Genomic DNA, 18744 nt, shown 5'->3' on the forward strand with positions numbered 1-18744 from the left:
TTAGTGGTCTTCCAATTCTTTTTACCTTGTTTCCCAACCCTCTGTAAAACTTTTTTGGGTCATCAATAAATTGCTTAGTTTGTACTTTTCCTTTACATTTATCTGTGTATCTTCTAAGTTTTTCTGCCTCTGCTGAGATTTGTAGCTTGTTATTTGCGATACTGCATGATAGATCCTGGTCTATTCTAATACTGCATATTGCTTTTATTACATCTATCTTTCTTAATATGTTTGTTGATCTGTTCCCTCTTCTATATTCTTCTAACAGTGACACATCTTGTCTTAATTGCTTTATAGTTTTCTGTATTCAATACGTCCATGATAGTATTTGACTTTTCCCCTTCCTTTCCCTTACTACCCTGTGTTCTTGCAGTAGGACATTATCAGTTATTAATTTAGCTGAACAGTAATATATACTGTTTGCTTCTGTTACATTGCGTGGATCTCTATGGACAGTTGTAATAACTGTGTTCCTTTGTTTTATCAAACTTCTGACTTTTTGGGTTTTATTGACCTTCTGCAGTGTATTTCTTTCATTGATCTTAATATATCTGTCTCTATTAAATCAAGCAACTCTTCTCTTAGCTCGTTTTCTTCTAAACTGAGGACACATTTTTTATTTTCCATTTTTCTGCGGGCATTGTGTAGAAAGTTCTATAACATCTTCCTGTGGCACATTCTCTTCAATTTCATCCTGTGCCATCCATTGCTCTGTCATATGGGAACTTACTGGCTTATCACTCCTCAATATTGACTGCATCAGAGTTTCCACAGTTTTCTGTTCTTTTCCTTGCTGTCCAGCTTCAAGTGAACGTTTATACTGGTTTCCTGTGGAAGGCTCCAAAATATCTTCATATGGCACCTGTCCAATTGCTTCCCATTCCACTGGTTTCCCCTTAATTTGGATATCCATTGCTCTATCCTGTTGTGGTGCTTTCTGAATTAGATTTTCTGCACTGAATCCTTCACTTCGCAGGTACTGCATAATCTCAGTTTCTATTTCTTTAACTTCTCCATTGCTAATCTCCTTTTCTACTTTTCTTCTTTGTCTTCCTATTTTTTTGTATTGTTAAGTTTTTTTTTTATAATACAATATTATCTTTGATTATGTCATAACACGCTGAAATCATTCCTTCTGTAGTCCTGCTCCCTTGTCTTTGTGATATTTCTCAGCAGTACTGCATGTGCTACTGCGACTTCTACTTTGCCATGGTTACTGTTGCTCAAAGGCTGTTTTACCTTTATCCCTTTTACCACATTCCATGCTAGTAACTTGAATAAGGGGTTCAGATTCCATGTTTATGTCAATACTTCCACCTTCTGTCACAGGTTATGTCATTTTCTCCCTTCCCTGAGCAAATCCCAGTTACGTGCAGGAAGAATTAAGTCCCCAGTGTTGTGGCATCCTTTCTGTATGCCCATTTATACATCTGTTGTCTGAGTCAATGTAATTATTTGTGCCTGTATGCAATGATCTGTAAACTATCACCGCCCACCACTTTCTGCATCAGCATCGGCATCTCAATCTTCCCTTCTGTCCATCATCATCAGGCTGTTCCCTTCTTTTGTTTATCATCAGGCTGTTCCCGCAATGCATGTTACCCCATTCCAAAAGAACTGTGCCACTTGCTAGACCATTCCAGAAGTACTGTGCTAGTTTTTACCCCATTCCAGAAGTATTGTGCCACTTGTTACCCCATTCCAGAAGCACTGTGCAACTTGTTACTCCATTCCTGAAGTACTGTGGCACTTGTTACCCCATTTGAGAAGTACTGCGCCACTTGCTACCCCATTCCAGAAGTACTGTGCCACTGGTTACCCCATTCCAGAAGTACTGTGCCACTGGTTTCCCCATACCAGAAGTACTGTGCCACTTGCTACCTCCTGTGCTACCCCTGTCCATTCCATGTATGTGAATCTAGATGTTCTGGTACTGCAGTTACTGTGCAGAGTAGCCCATGTTTCTGTCTAGTTTATATTTATAATTTAAATATTTCCAATAATGCACATCTTCCATGTACCTCCTTTTTTCTTATTCTCATTATTGTTCCTTTATTTTCTTATTCTCTCTTCATTTCTTGCCCAGTGTGCTTCCTTTGCACCCTAACTTGTAATTCTTTCCCTCTGCCCATGCAGTTTGGTTGAGACTCATTCTATATTTGCCAATCTTGTTCTTAACATCTCATTCCATTTCACAGTTTCACGTAGGAGATTGCTGGTGTAAACTCCTCAGATGTATTTCTACAGCCACTTATCAGCCCATATCCTTGCTTACTGCACCATAGCCTTAACCAAGTGAATTCCTTATTACTCCCTTTTCTTGTCCTCCTCAAATAAGCCAGTACTTTTATGAAGGTCACAACTCTTCTGCTCCCCCATCTATGTTGTTATATCTGGCAGATCTTTTCTTCTTATGGGTATAATAGCATGGGGTGTATCCCTCCCTCCATTTTATGACTGCTTTTATTAGGCCATCGGAGATGGTACAAACTGCAGCTGTTTCTCTGTATTCACTCCTCATGTACATAGCTTGGTGTAACCAGGCATACTCAAATTACTCAGATAAGTACATTTTTCTGACTATCTCTCAGAAAGATTATGATTCATTATGGCTACATTTTGTCCTAAAAAGCTCTGCTAAGCATGATTCCATTTTTCCATCCACATTTTGACATTGTAAACTGCTTCCTGAACTAAATGTTGTAGCATATTCTTGCATCTGTAAATATGTATATGTTTTTAGCATACCCTTGTATATGTAATATATATTTTGTTAATTTATGTGATTCTATTCACCCGGGCTATGCCTGCATATGGCCATTGAGATCAGTGCCCTACCCCGTTATCTAAAATAAATACAAATAAATAAATACTTCATACAGCTCAGTACATATAGAACTGTCTAAAGATGAACATATAACATGTGTAGGGATAGAAATGATCCCATAAAGATAATATGGATGTAAGGGGGCAACAGCTGAAAATAGTCTGTGGACTTCTTAAGTGGTACTTGGGAGGTTTGTATATTTTTAAATGTTAGGCAGGTGGGTGTGGCAACAGTATGAAGTCAGACCATAGAAGAGAAATGTCTGTCTATACCCTTGATTACATACATGAGTCTTTTAGTTAAATGCCCCTTTCATTCTCATCTCCCTCTTTTCATCAGCGTTCCCCGTCAAACACCATCTTGTTCATTGCTCCAATATTTCTCCTTCATGGAGATCCCAAGTTATCATTCCTTGATGGTCCTAGATCCTGTCAGATTTCTTCCCCTCCTGATCTTCTAGGAGTTTTTGAATTTACATTGTCCTCAGCAAGCACTTTTGTATCTGTTTTATGACCTTTGTGACATCCTTTCCCATTCCTTGTCCCTGCTTAGTCTTATTTCAGTTTGTGCATCATTTCATGTTTTATTCTGGGCCTCCCTCTTACATGTTAAGGTCTTACTCATTTCCTTCTGCTCATGTTTTTTGATTAACGACCCCACCCTCTCTCAAGAAAGTTTACCATCCATAGCTTCAGATCCTGTCCTTTATCCTTCCCTGCACTGGGATATCCCCCCCATGCAAGTTGTCATCTGCTGTCCCCCCGTCCCCTGTGTTCTCCTGTCTGGCTTTGATGATTTGCATACCATAAGTATATACCCTAAATACAGATCTCTGGTGGAAAAGTCCTTTTAATATGACTGAAATGATTATACAAAAACATTTCCAAATGTTCTGTTAGATTTATGAAATTTTGAATAATTATGTTTGTCTTGTGAATTTTCAGATGTGTTTGGCATTTTTTCCTCATTATCAGAACTAAATGTTCTTTTTGATGAATCAGTAGGTTTATTTTACTGTGTGTCTATTTAATAGAATTCATTATGGAATACATTTGTGGTTATGATCCTTCAAGATATTGGGGAACACAAAGAGTTAATTGGTTTTACTTGTTTTATTAGCTAATTGTTTCATCAATGGGAGTTGAACAGATTCTGTTTAAATGAAAATGTCTGTATTGCTTTTGTCACTACTGAAGATGTCATAGTGGCAAAACTTGTGCAGTTTCTAAATAATTATTAAAAGCTTATTGGTACCTTCCGCTACAGTTTTTTCTGGTTCCATAATGTCAGCGCAGATGTTGTATGTTTATTATTTTATAGCACTACATTTTAGTAGTAGTACGTGTGAAAATGGAGCAATTAAATACATGGCTGATCACTCATTTTCTTTTAATCACATTTAATCAAGATCTCCATGTTCTTTCTTAAAGAGATTTCTTGACAGTTGTGCATCATACTTTTCAGGAAATATATTTACATCAGCTGTGTAAGTGCCAGTATTTGACCAGGAGTGTCTGAGCAAAAATACTTTTTTTAAAAGACAAAGAAAATGTATCCACCAATCTACAACATATTTTAGTTTTTGTTTTCATAATATTTTCAAAAACCCTTTCTACTTTTTCCTGACTGGAGAATACAGCTAATGTTTCAAAACAAACCTTTTTCTTCTATGCCTCTTATTTTTTTCCTTCATATTCATCACTCGCATTCTTTTTTTCAATTAAATGCAATCTACTTTCCATCTCTCCCCAACTTGACATACCTTGAATAAAAATTATAAGAAAAATTGAGGAAATATTGTGTTCCTCAGATTAATTATTTCATTTTCTTTATAGCATTATTTAGTAAAAATATGTATTGTTAATGATCCAGGCTTGTATTCTACACATGAAAGATCAACTTTTCATATGAGTAGCTGCCTAAAAAAAAATCAAGACTGCAGTGTCCAGGGGAATCCTCCTTTCCTCAAGATGGTGTGGTGTTGGAGTAGGGGGTACAGCTTTCCATATCAGGAATCAAGATTACAATGGAGCTTGTCCTCCCTAGAAATGCTGTTTATATTTAAGTGTTATCACTTCTTTGTGACCACAGTTGTGAGAGTTGATAAGAAAGGAGATGAACTATTGTTAGGTTGCCATAACGCTACATTTTCCCTCCAAAACACTCATACAAAAAACTTTGGATACTACATAATATAAACTTCACACCCATATTTTAATACAAACATTTTCCTGAAAAGTTTAATGGGGTGATCATTTGAGTCATGGAAAGCCCTGTGTTCCCTATATTTTAATTCAGCCTCATTGGACCATAACTTGTTTATAGGAAACTGAGAAGAATGAGTTTATCTTTAAAGCTGACAATTCTGACAGTCTAAGCTTTTAATATGGACAAAGTTTTCTAACGTCAAGACCTTCCATCAATTTAATACTAAGACTAGTCAGTAACTGATTCATTTTAGGGGACAGTATGAGGTTAAACCACTCATTTTAAGAAAATAACCCGTGGAATGTTTCCCTTCAGTACAAAATGGAGTGACGTAATGTATGCCATTGTCTACTGTTTTGGAGTATATGAAGTTTAAGTCTGAGTGTATAAAGTAAAGTCTTTTCTTGAGTGGCACATGAGGCTTCACAAGGGGGGAAATATATATATATATATATATATATATATATATATATATATATAAAACTATGTGTTGGGGGTGTAGCCCCCCCACATAGTTTGGATATATATTATGTTCAGAAAAGAGTAATTTATTGGAATTGCAAGTATCCATGTATATAGTTCAAAATATTTAAAATAGGTGGGGGGCTACGCTCCCCTCTCCCCCCAATGTGGGGGGGGGGGTGATGCCCCTCACAATTTCCTTACTATATGTACTAACTCCAGGGTCGCACTACAGTGGGGAAAAGGCAATATATAACTTTCAGTGAAATGTGTTTCGGTGAAATGTGTTTTCAGTGAAATGTGCTTTCAGTGAACAGTCCTAGACCCATATATATATATATATATATATATATATATATATATATATATATACACACACACACACACACACACACACACACACACACACACACACACACATACAAACACACATACACACACACACACATATATATATATATATATGTATGTATATATATATATATATATATATATATATATATATGTGTGTGTGTGTGTGTGTCTTGTTATGAAACAATCATTATGAATCTCATGCTTCAGACAGCATTGCTTAGGAACCAAATTATTTACTGCAACTTTGCACAAAGGGTCACCTTGTCAACATTTTATAAAAGTCTTTTTTTAGGCATAAAAGTTCCTTGGTACTTTAGAGGATTTGTTGAGAAATAAGTAATAATCTTCCTCTGACAGCTGTGTTTGACACCTGTATTTTTTTTTTTTCTAGGATCATTGTTACCGCTCCCCAAGAAGGTAGAGGAATAAATGAAACTGGGAGTGTTTATAAGTGCAATTACACAAAACAGAGCTGTGAAGCTTTAGACCTTCAAGGTATGTTAATATAATCTTTAATTTCTTTTTAAAATGGAATGACTTAATGTGTGTGGAAAATGCTGTCTAGGCATCTTCACTTTTATTAATCAAGTTACTACACCTTTGTTGACCCTTTGTGCAAAGTTGCAGTAAATACTGGAGAAATGTATTCACAAACAATTAATGACCCACCTTATTAATCAAGAACTCATATCACAAACCCAACACGGGTTCCGTCCATGTCATAGCACAGCCACTGCCCTGCTAGCATTCACTGATACCATTAACCACAACAGAAATAATGGTAAGCTTTCTGCAGCCCTTTTCCTAGACCTATCAAAGGCATTTGACATGGTTAATCATGAAAATTAATCTCCCAGCTTTCTATCTTAGGCCTAGATAAACTGGCAATCTCCTGGTTTAAGAACTACCTCAGCAATAGACAACAGGCAGTACTATGGAACAATAACTTGTCTCCTCTCTTACCTGTGACACTTGGTGTCAGGGATCTATACTGGGCCCCCTACTATTCTTAATTTTTATTAACAATCTCCACTCAGCTGTAAATAGTTCAAGCCTTATCTAATACGCTGACAACTCTACTATAATATGCAGCGCCCCTACCCTAGCAGACCTACACAAAAAAAAAAAACAGGAACATTTTCACTCAGTCGAAAACTGGCTTACTGAGAATGCCTCGATACTCAACCCCAAAAAAACTAAGCTCCTCATATTTCATCCCTCAGTCACTACTGCCCCCACCTCCTCCTTTACTATCCACTCAATAAACGGGACCTCTGTTTCACCTGACTACCAGACAAAACTTCTAGGTATCACTATTGATAACAAGCTCAAATTTGATGTACATTTTAATCTGGCTGGGAAGTATCTACAAGCACAAATCATTCCTGACCCAGAATGCTAGAACTACAATAGCACAAACACACCTTCTCTCAAATCTACTGTATGTATCACCAATCTTGACCAACCTATCCAAAACAGAAACCAATAAATTGACCTCCTGCTATAATCAGATAGCCAAATTTGCCAACAACAGCTCCTTCAAAACTCATCACTGCCAAAACCTAAAGCAATTGGGTTGGCTTGAACTACCAAACCTACTAACCTATAACCAGCTGGTTATCACACACAAGCTACTCAATCATCCAAGCACAACACCTTCATTAAGAAACATAATCCAACAGTATTCCTGTCCTAGGCAACTCCGCTCCACAAATAAATTACTGTTAGCAGTTACCAGATCTCACAACCATGCTGGTGACTCCCTATATTCTTCTTATATAGCCAAAATCTGGAATTCCCTGCCTACATCATTAACCCTAGAAGCATCCCTTTCTAAATTTAAAATAACTCTCAAATCTTACATCAGCATAAAATGGCTATGTCCCTGTTCCTCACCAGACTAATACTTGCACCATGTCTACACTACTGTAATTCTTGGCTTAACAAATACCTCATGTTTTATCCTCATAAAATTGTATACCACAACTGAAGAATGTTGGCATATCTGTGTTATTCTGCACTATGTATTGTTATTTACATACTTATTGTCAACTGTACCTCGCTGATGCTTAATTCCTTTATGTGTGCCCAACTACATACCTAATGGGCCTAGTTGAAATATGTATCCTTGAATTATCTGTATGTCTGTAAATTGTCTCCTTGGAGCTTTTCTCCCTGGGCCTCCACTGAAAATGGACATATATCCAGTTGGACTATCCCAGTCAACAAATGTAAAATAAAATAAATAAATAAATAAATTGTTGTTACCTTAAAAATGTGCTGTTTTATTACTTCATTACTGCAGTAGTAGAGGGTGACAGCGTTGTGTTGAGGTCTGCCTAGACTGTTAGTTCGACATGATAACATTACTGACAGCCTGATCACGTCATGACTGAGCACTTGTGCTTCTTTAGAACTGTAGATAATAGGATGAGTGCCTAATAAATGCTTCTAATGAATATAGCTAAACAGACATGATAACTAACGTATACTTTAATCTTTCTCTGTTTTATTACATGTACACTTAAACAGTTAATATATGGTTTTATGTTATTCATTTGTAGGTTATATGCAGTGTTGCTTTTTGGCCTGCTTCCAGGGTGACAATATTTTTATGTATTTGTAAATGCAAACATAAGATTCTTCTCTTCACTATTTAACAGTGATTTGCCAAGCGAGTGCAGTAGTTGTGGGTAAAAAACAAAAATGGAAAGGCATTAGTGACAAAGAAGAGTAAAGACAACAGTGCTTTGCTGCATTTTGATGTTTATTTCATAATGTTTATATGAAGGTTATATTGGTGGCAAGGAAGTGCCTATATCAAAACAAGCTATGAATCCATAATGCACTATGATATAACAGCCAGTAATATGAGTTTAATGGTATATATCACATAATCTGAATATAAATTTTTAGTTGCTTGTATTTTGGTTACTCACTTTTCATTTTTATGGTCTTTCCTCTTGAAATCCATCTTTGAAACCAACTTTTTAGAGAAATGTAAAGTCTCCTTGTAGGTTGTAAAATATAAAAAGGCTTCCATTCTCTAAACCCGTATACAGAGACTCCTAAAATGATATTTGAAGTAATGGAAAAATAAGATAAACATCTTAATGTTGACCATATTTTGAGGCTGCCTATATTTGGCTCTTACTTTTCATTGATACCAGTTCAATGTGTTTTATTTCACTAACTGTAGGTTCACCTGTGGGAATTAAAAAAATGAAAGCACAGCCCTTCCAAACATAGTTCTTTGATGTGATTCTCAACAAAAAAAACATTCATGAAATGAACACGTCATTCAGTTATTTTTTGCTGGTGAACAAGCCCCTCTGTACACTGCATATTGTGACTCTAAAGTCACACAGTATTAGAGAAAAATGAATGCCTGGTTTCCAAATAAAAGGGGCAAACACTACTCCCGGCTACTTAGTATAGGAGCTGTTACTGTAATTAGTGACAAGAATGTCCCTCATCAACAACTCCCTGTGTTCATGGAACTGACATTTAAAAATACACCATTTAAAAGTTGCACAGAGATGTGCATTTCTAGTAATTATGCTACAGTGGAAGAAGCACTGACATACCTGAAAAACTACACTTAATCAACTAATATCAGTATCACTCTGCTCTGAATTAGCAGGCACTTGTTAATTAAGCATTTTGTTATTATTTCATATAATGAAAGACATAAGTACCAAAGTAACCTGCTAGGAAATAAGCAATAACAAAAAAAAAAATATATATATATATATATATATATATATATATATATATCTATATATATGTATATATATTCAGCCAAACATTTTATGAGACATTGCTTGTGAAAATGTAATGAAATAAAAGCAACAGTGTTTTCTACAGTGAATATCGTTAGACTGCAAAACAATGTTGCTTCATTCACATTTTACTGAAATGATGGCAGTACTGCTGATTTATCATCTATCTATCTGTCTGTCTGTCTGTCCGTCTGTCTGTCTGTCTGTCTATCTATCTATCTATCTATCTATCTATCTATCTATCTATCTATCTATGTATCTATCTTGTCTGGCTCTGTGCCATGGAAAAATGGTACCCTAAATGCCACACACATAACCATGGTTTGATTAGTCTCCCCAGCATTGGAGGAGCCAGGCAGAAAAGTAGATGAGTGAAAGGCTGTCCCTGATTTAGCTTTATAGTTTTGGTCTGTTCCACACAAAATCTGGGGCTTCCTGGCAAATATTTGGGTACTGCACTCACTAAATAATGACAGAAATTGGAGTTTCAGACTTTCCATTCTTCAGAAAATGCATGCTAATGTGAAACCTTTTATTGTAACAACTTTATAAGTATACTAGAGCAATATGTAAACTCTGTCCCTATTTTTGGGCTTTTATCTCCCATTATCTTTGGCTTTCTCAAGAGTTTGAGAGCTATGCCTGGTGGGAGGAGGATTGTGTACACATAGCAGCACACTGGTTAGATGTGATTTCCCTGGTGGACTCTGAGGGAACCACCTCCCATGATTTGGGGTTGGTGGGTGGGGGTGGCTGATGGCAATATGCTTTGTGGAAGTGAGAGAACATCTGTTGTGAATAGCCCACTGTGTTCCTACTTTTTTGCACAGCCAGGTGTGCATGGGGGTGTTTGAGCTACAAAAACAGAAAATCCTTAAACTTCCCCAGTGGCTGCCTAAATGATGACCTCTCTTGGCCAGTTCTTCCTTTCAGTGAGGAGGGAATGAAAAAGTCAGTTGGCTGAGTGGGAGTGATGATCAGCAAGCAGTGACAGCGTATCTGATTATTTATTTATTGAACAGTTTCTACAGAGAAAATTGTTAAATTGCAAAGCAATAGTCTGTCAATCAAAGAGTACTTGGGAACTATAACCACAGTGAACAGTTATTTATGTGTTGATAGGCGTCTATATCATGAAATCAAACTTCCAAAATGTCAAACACCATAAGTTCGAACTTGGAAGATCGAATTCGGATAACATTGAATCTTCAAAACAGGAATTTTTTTTTCCCAGGGAAAAAATTTGCTGTTCCGAAAAACACACACACAACACAATCACACCAAACACCTTCAAAACCTCCACTAAACCTAACATACACGACTATCTATCTACTATCCTTAACCCAGCCCTAACCCTAAAGTCCATCACTACCACACACTTACCTGACCCGCGCCCTAACCCTAAAGTCCATCACTATCATGCACTTACCTGACCCGCGCCCTAACCCTAAAGTCCGTCACTACCGCACACTTACCTGACCCAGCGCCCTAACCCTAAAGTCCGTCACTACCGCACACTTACCTGACCCGCGCCCTAACCCTAAAGTCCGACACTATCGCACACTTACCTGACCCGCACCCTAATCCTAAAGTCGGTCACTATCGCATACTTACCTGACCCGCGCCCTAACCCTAATGTCTGTCACTACCCGTTCGTTCACTTACCTTGACCCAATCCAAAAATTCTCAGATCCGGTCCACTGTTCTGGAGCCAGTATCAGAGTTGCCATCATCTCCTATTCTCCAGTCTGCACCATTGGTGCACTCATCTAGGTCCTCTGTTAGTCTTTCTGATCTGGACATGGACCGACTGGTACAGAAGCTGTTAAGTGCACCAGGCCTAGCTAAATTGCTGTCGGCTCTGACCCTTGCATCAGAACCGAAGACCATTACCCCAGAATTGACTGCTCCTCCTCCGAGTCGTACTGGGCTTTCGGAACCAGAGGAAGCTGACCTGATGATCAAAGAGGCCTTGGAGTCGACACCTGTTCCAGTGTTGTCGGTTGCATCTGCTTGGACGTCCTCGGCACTGACCGGGGACTCTAGGAGCTGACATTCTCCTGTCAGGTCCGGGGAGGGTAGTCGCACCGACTTGGTGCCGACTCTTCCTCTCGAGGCTTCGGCTCGGATGAGCTCAGCTCCTACCTTGGGCTTGGAGGCCACGGCCCCGGTGCAGAAGGGGCTTGAGGTTCCTTCGGGTCCTTCGACTCCTTCCCATCGGAGCCGTGATGTCTCTGAAACCATGAGGCGAGTATTGTCTCCTAAGACTTCCTCGACATCAGGATTGGTCTCTTCTTCCCCTAAGGTGCCTGTGTATGCTTTTGTTTCCATCGGCTCCAAGCGTAGAGATCCTGAGCCTCAGGTAGCCCCACTGGGTGCTCCCTGCTCTTCTGAGACTTCCCCGGACATTCCCGCTGAGAAGGTTCCCAGAAAGAGAGTGTGCAAGAGGAGGCACCTGGACTCCCCACAGGAGTCTTTGATATCTGACACTGACTTAGATGAGTCAGAAGGGTCCCCCCGATCCCCCTCTGAGGATATCTCCTTTGCAGAGATACTTGAGATCCTTAGGCAGAGGGGTGATTGGCATTCCAAAAAACCTACTGAGGATGAGTCAGTTCTCCTGAAGGCTTTCGGTTCTCAACCTTCCACCTCTTGGGTGTCTCCGCCCTATGATGAGCTTATGGACCTGGTCTCTTGTAGGGTGTGGGAGTCACTGGAATCTATGGAACCTGTCCCTAGGAGGCCTAACAAGTTCATTTTTACTCCCATAGATAAGTCCTTTTTGACTAAGGGAGTCCCTGTTGATGCCATGGTGGTGGCAGCAGCCATCAAAAAGGAAATGTCTGAGACGTCCTTGTTTATCCATCCTCCTAACAGAGAGTCTAGGATTATGGATAGATATGGGAAACGCATGTTTATTTCAGCGACTTTCACACTTAGATCACTGAACTGTTTGACCCATTTTATCAGACTGCAGAGAGATCTCCTTAAGGAGTTTGGAGATACTGTTCAGGGTACGGCAGCTGCAGGTGCTTCCAACAAAGTTGCCACCCAGCTTGCTACCCTAAATTCAATTGTAAACTCGTCCATACGTCTCATATTGTATGCAGCTAATGGCACAAGTAGGGCGGCAGGTACAGGAGTTGCCCTTCATAGACACTCCTGGATGCGCCTCTGTTCCTTCGCGGAGCCTTTCAAGTCTTCATTTGTGAATACCCCGTTTGACGGCTCGTCTCTCTTTGTGCCTAAAGTAAAGGAAACATTGACCAGGTGTAAGCAAGAGGGAAAGACTCTGTCTGCCGTAGGAGTCCGTTTTTCCACCCCTACTCGGCCTTATCCCAAGGGCCAAAGGGGAGGAAAGATGTGGTTCTGAAAAGCCCAAGGAGCCTTTCAGGACACACGTGGTGAAACCCCCTCTAGGGGCAGAGGAGGGGGTTATAATGGAAGATGCTGCCCTCGTGGCAGAGGGGGTCCGCAACAGCAGGGTGACAGAGATCATTTCTCTGGTCAGCCCTACCAGTGCTCTTGAGTGGAGGCCCGACTGTCCTGCTCTGGAGGCAGTCGGGGGTCGCTTATCTTTGTACACAGAAGCCTGGCTGGACATAACAAAAGACAGATGGGTACAAAGTATCATTTCCAGAGGGTATTTCATACCATTCTCCTCTCCTCCCACTTCTGTCAGGAGAATCCTGGACGTTCCACCCCATCACAGGGAACAAGCAACTATAGAGGTCCACAAGTTGCTAGAAAAAAGAGTCATCCAGCCAGTCCCAGCAGACTAAACAGGATGAGGAACTTACTCAAGATTCTTTTTGGTTCCAAAGAAAACAGGGGACTGGAGACCCATTTTGGACCTCAGCAGACTCAACCAATTTGTCAAGAAAGAGAAGTTCCAGATGGTCACGCTTCAGTCCATACTTCCCTTTTTAGGGAAAGACAATTGGATGTGCTCAATCAATCTCAAGGATGCGTACTACCACATATAGATGGCCAAACCATCCAGCGATCATCTGCATTTCCGGCTGGGAGCCAATCACTATCAATTCCGAGCCCTGCCCTTTGGTCTCACTACAGCTCCCAGAGTGTTTACCAAATGTATGGCAGTGGTCACGGCTCACCTGAGGCGTCTAGGATTCCAGGTGTTTCTGTACCTAGACGACTGGCTCCTTACCTCCACCACCAGGCATCAACTGATTCGGGCAAGAGAATCCACTCTGGCACTCTGCAACCACTTAGGCATTACTGTCAACTTAGAAAAGTCTGCCTTGTAGCCATCGCAGCATATCATCTTTATCAGGGCAGAGTTAGACATTTCAACCACCACTCGATGTCTACCATTCGAGAGGATCTCACTTCTTCACCAACATGTCAGCTCACTGGTGTGGAAAGACAGAGCTCCAGCAGCAGAGGTCTTAAAAGTACTGGGTTTGATGGCAGCAGCAATCTTAGCCATACCATTAGCAAGGATGCATATGCGGATTCTTCAATGGCTACTGTTCACTCAATGGTCTTATCAGGAACTTCCACTGAAGCATATGATTGTGATAACAAATTCTTGCAAGAGAGACCTTCAGTGGTGGTTGACGTCGATTCATGTCACAATAGGACGTCCATTTGTACTACCCCCACCGATAGCCGCTGTGACCATGGACGCTTCCCTGATAGGGTGGCGGGGCATTTTCAGGAAAAGAGTGCCCAAGGCACATGGGACGGATCAAGAATCACATCTGCATATCAATGTTCTAGAGATGAGAGCAGTACTTCTGGCATTGCAGTACTTTCAGGACTCTCTTCCTCTAGGGACAATTGCAATTCAGACAGAGAGCATGTCAGTGGTCTGGTATTTGAACAAACAGGGCGGGACCAAGTCTTACCCTCTTTGCCAAGAAGCCCTCAGAGTTTGGCACTGGGCTGTGTCATCCCAGTGCTTTCTGTTGGCAATGCACATCCCGGGGAGATCCAACGTGATAGCAGACAAACTGAACAGGGCAATTTTGTTGCCACACCAGTGGTCCCTCAGTCAGGACATTGCGGACAGTATTTTTCACAAATGGGGCCAGCCTTGCTGCAACCTTTTTGCCAGTCACATCAACACCAAATGCAGAAGCTACTTTGCCCTGATTCCCCCTCTGGGACAACCCCCGAGAGACGCACTCGTACATGATTGGCCCCCAGGTCTCCTATATACATTTCCTCCAATCCCGCTAATACCAAGATTTTTACAGAAAGCAAAGTTGGTGGGAAGGATCATCATTCTTATAGCCCCCCATTGGCCTCAGCAATTTAGTTTCCATTTCTTTATCATCATCTCTTGGAGGATCCATGGATTCTGGACCCAGTTCCGGACCTTCTGACACATCCGTCAGGGGATCTCCACTCTTCATTGCAGTCCCTGAAGCTGACAGCTTGGCTGCTCCAGTTCCCCACATAGCCAGGCTTCACAACCTTTCTTATGACACAAGGCAAATCCTTTTATCTTCTCACAAACCTTCCACCAGGAGATTATATCGTAGTAAGTGGAAGAGATTTTCCATTTGGGCTTCCAAACAGAACATTGATCCTTTTCACCCTCCCTTGACATCTATATTGGAATTCTTAACTATTATCTTTAATGAAGGAGTGGCAGCAGCTACAATTCGGGTCCAGTTAGCTGCCATATCCAATTTCCATCTTGGAGTAGACGGACTAAATGTTATGGCCCACAAGTTATCCAAGGCTTTTCTTAAAGGGACCTTTCACATGAGGCCTCCAGTAAAAACTCCTTATTCCCCCTGAAATCTGAATTTCATGCTATATCGCATAATTCTTCCCCTGTTTGAACCTGCATCATCTTGTGATCTCAAATATTTGTCGTAGAAAACCATTTTTCTAGTGGCCATTACTTCTGCCCGCAAAGTGTCAGAGCTTCAAGCCTTGTCTATCACACCTCCTTATATGATTTTTCATGCTGATAGAGTATCTCTCAGGACAAATCCTTCCTTTTTACCTAAAGTTTGTTCTGAGTCTAATATCAATCAAGTCATTGAATTGCCAGTCTTCTTCCTCAACCATTCCAACAAACTAGAGTATATGCTGCACAAACTAGACGTTCATAGACAGCTCAGATATTATTTGGATAGGAGAAAAGATTTTAGAAAATCAGACCAACTATTTGTTTCCTTTTCTGAAGCCAGGAAAGGTAGACCAGTGACTAAAACAACCCTTTCTAAGTGGCTATCTGATTTTATCACCTGTGTTTATTCAGCAGCTAATATGCCCTTACTACACAGAATTAAAGCTCATTCAACCAGAGCAGTTTCTACATCCTCTGCATTTCAAGCCAAATTGCCCATTGACAACATCTGTGCTGCAACCACTTGATCTAAGCCTCATACCTTTATCACTCATTACAAGGTGGATAAGGCCTCCAGGGACAGGGCTTCCTTTGGTACTACGGTCCTGAAGAACATACTCCCGTGAGCCACCCAAGATTGAGGGTGCTAGGGCCGCTACCCATCAGTGAAGAATGAATGGCGAGATTGAACAACTTCACATTAAGAAGTTATGTACTCACCATAATGTTCCATGTGAGTTGTTCCATCTCGTCTTCATTCTCACGTCCCTCCCTCCATCCCCCACCTGACTGACAGTTGACCTAGATGCTGGTCTCATTCTGGTAATACAATTCCTTCCTTTTTTCCCTCTCTTAGGAGAGTAGTCCTTTTACACGGATATGGTACAGGCAGCAAACAAGATCTGAAGTAATTCCAGCAGTGCATTATGGGATATGGGGCTTGGTCTCCAGCAACTGGTAAACCCTGAGCTTGTTAATGACTGTGTCGGAGCCGAGGGATCGGCTGCAAACCCATCAGTGAAGAATGAAGGCGAGATGGAACAACTCACATGGAACGTTATGGTGAATACATAACTTCTTATTTTCTAATCAGAGCTCTCAAGTAAAAATTGCCAAATAATAATATTTATTTGTTTTACCAAATTCATCTAAGTTCTAGTTAATCTATTATTGAATCAGGTTACAGTGATGCTTTCACTGCAGTTGAAACTATGCACCAAATAATCCAGGGGCCGCATGGCTTCCTAGACTTAAGCACTATGGAAAACATTTGTTCATTTAATGTCTTTTATTTGGACTATTGCAATTATTTATTCTTCTCAGATGAGAAAGTTGAGTGTTGCAGGTTACACCGTATGGGAGAATTTCTTTTGCAAGGGATATTTAGTTACTTGCATTATGTAAGTACCTGCTAATAAATACAGACTGCTAATGCATGCAACAAGATATGCTAAGCAAAAAAATCACAGCATAACATAAAGTGTAAGATTTTCTCTCCAGTGAGTATATACTAACCTTTCTTGTATTTTGGCTTTGAGGCATAGAGTGAAGGAGACCTGCCTATGACCAAAGCAACAAGGGTCTAGTTAGTGGCCCCAGCAGTGGATGGAACTGATGAGGGGAGGGAAAGTAATTAAAGGGTTATGCCCACTTGCCTCTCTCTAGAGTGAGGGAGGAGAATGGATACTGGGGAGAAGTGTAGCTGTTCTACTACTGGGGTTCCAGAGAACACATCAGATGCATGCCAGGAGGGTGAGGACACAGAGGACTTGATGTGCTGAACAACAAAGGCAGGGAATGACCTTATGTTCTTCATTGCATGCTTTGAGGCTGGTGCTGAAGATATCATCACAGAGGTAGGGATGTTCACTTCACAGGCCAGATTTATTATTAGTAAGTGTGGAAATGGAAGTTAGGTCATAATTCTCTTAGCCTGCAAAATGAATCTCTCCCCAGTAAATCCAACCCTCACCCTTTACAGTAAAAGGGAATGAATGGGCCAGTTAAGTGGCTGGGGAAGGGAGCCAGTGGCCAGCAAAGCAGTGGGTGGTGAAAAGGAAAAAAAAGCTGTTAACTTCTTATCATGCCTCACATAATAAACTGATCAAACTGTACTAATAAGCACACTAATTGTCTCAAACCAAAACTTGCTTACTGTCGCTCACATCTACTATATCTCAACGTGAAAGCCAATACTACTATTACTTTCAAATAAAAAGAGAAATACCTTGTTAAAATATTTGTACATATATTTAAATATTTTTCACTTATTGATGTAATTTCAAGTTTCTGTTATATTATAGTACTTACCTTGCATTTTGTACTATATTTTTAATGGATCTTTTCTCATTGTGCTGACACTGAAAATAGATCTTGGAAACAGGATCAATCAACCTTCTTCAGTGGACAAATATAAGTAAATAAATTGTCCGTAGATAAAATATTACAACATAGAGTTCTGCACCCTTACCATCCCCACTGCTTGCAATGTTGTAAAAAATATGTTTTATCAGTGTTCCCCATACAGTGGCAGGACATTAAAGGAAGATGCCTACAACAACCACAGCTGCATTATAAACATTGACTAATTATTAGAGAATATGTTTGTTGTTTCTTACTATAATATGTTAATGAGTTAAGAACAGCTAGATTTGAACTGAATCTGTAAGATAACTTCACACATTAACCTACATCTTTTTCACATCCAGCACCAGAAAATGCGGTGAACTCTTCCATCGGCCTTACATTGGCTTCACAGCAGTCACTAGAGCCTCGGCTCCTGGTAAGTATATTTTACAATAAAAGCTTTGCAATGAAGGATATGTGTCTGCTATGCTAAGGATCTAACTCATTCATGCTGTATTTGTTCACAAATGAATTCAAGAATCCCTTACAGGACCTGTGACTGTGCACCAAACTAGAAATGTAAGTCACTCCTGTAATACTTATGCAGAATAAGATGTCATTCCCTAAGTTAGTTTTTCCACAATCAAAAATACTTTTTCGTGAAAACTATATCTTATTTTGTTTATTAAAAACTCTGAACATTGTGTAACTCCATCTATTATGGATGTGTCTGAACACAATACTTGTTTCAGTTTACAAGCTTTTGGAATCAGTATGATACTGTATTCCATAATAATGTAAGTGCAAAACATTAACCACCAGTGTATCCTGCCAAGACACCACACTGAACAAAAAAAAACACAAACTTTTTTCGGAAGTACAAAACATATCATGTGCACTTGAAAATAAAATGTATTTATGTAGCTTGCACA

At 40.0% G+C, this 18744-nt stretch overlaps 1 protein-coding gene across 1 annotated transcript in view; it reads left to right on the forward strand.

Annotated features, from left to right (window-relative positions):
* LOC122814359 (integrin alpha-X-like) overlaps positions 1–18744 on the forward strand; it is an 845034-nt gene that overhangs the window by 275395 nt on the left and 550895 nt on the right. The window contains exons 3-4 of the mRNA XM_044086945.1: positions 6243–6346; positions 18175–18248. Coding sequence (XP_043942880.1) covers positions 6243–6346; positions 18175–18248 — 178 coding nt within the window. The remainder of the gene's footprint in view (positions 1–6242; positions 6347–18174; positions 18249–18744) is intronic.

The sequence above is a fragment of the Protopterus annectens genome, chromosome 10.part0 (assembly GCF_019279795.1).
Source record: "Protopterus annectens isolate FY-2018-M chromosome 10.part0, PAN1.0, whole genome shotgun sequence".
Lineage (NCBI taxonomy): Eukaryota > Metazoa > Chordata > Ceratodontiformes > Protopteridae > Protopterus > Protopterus annectens.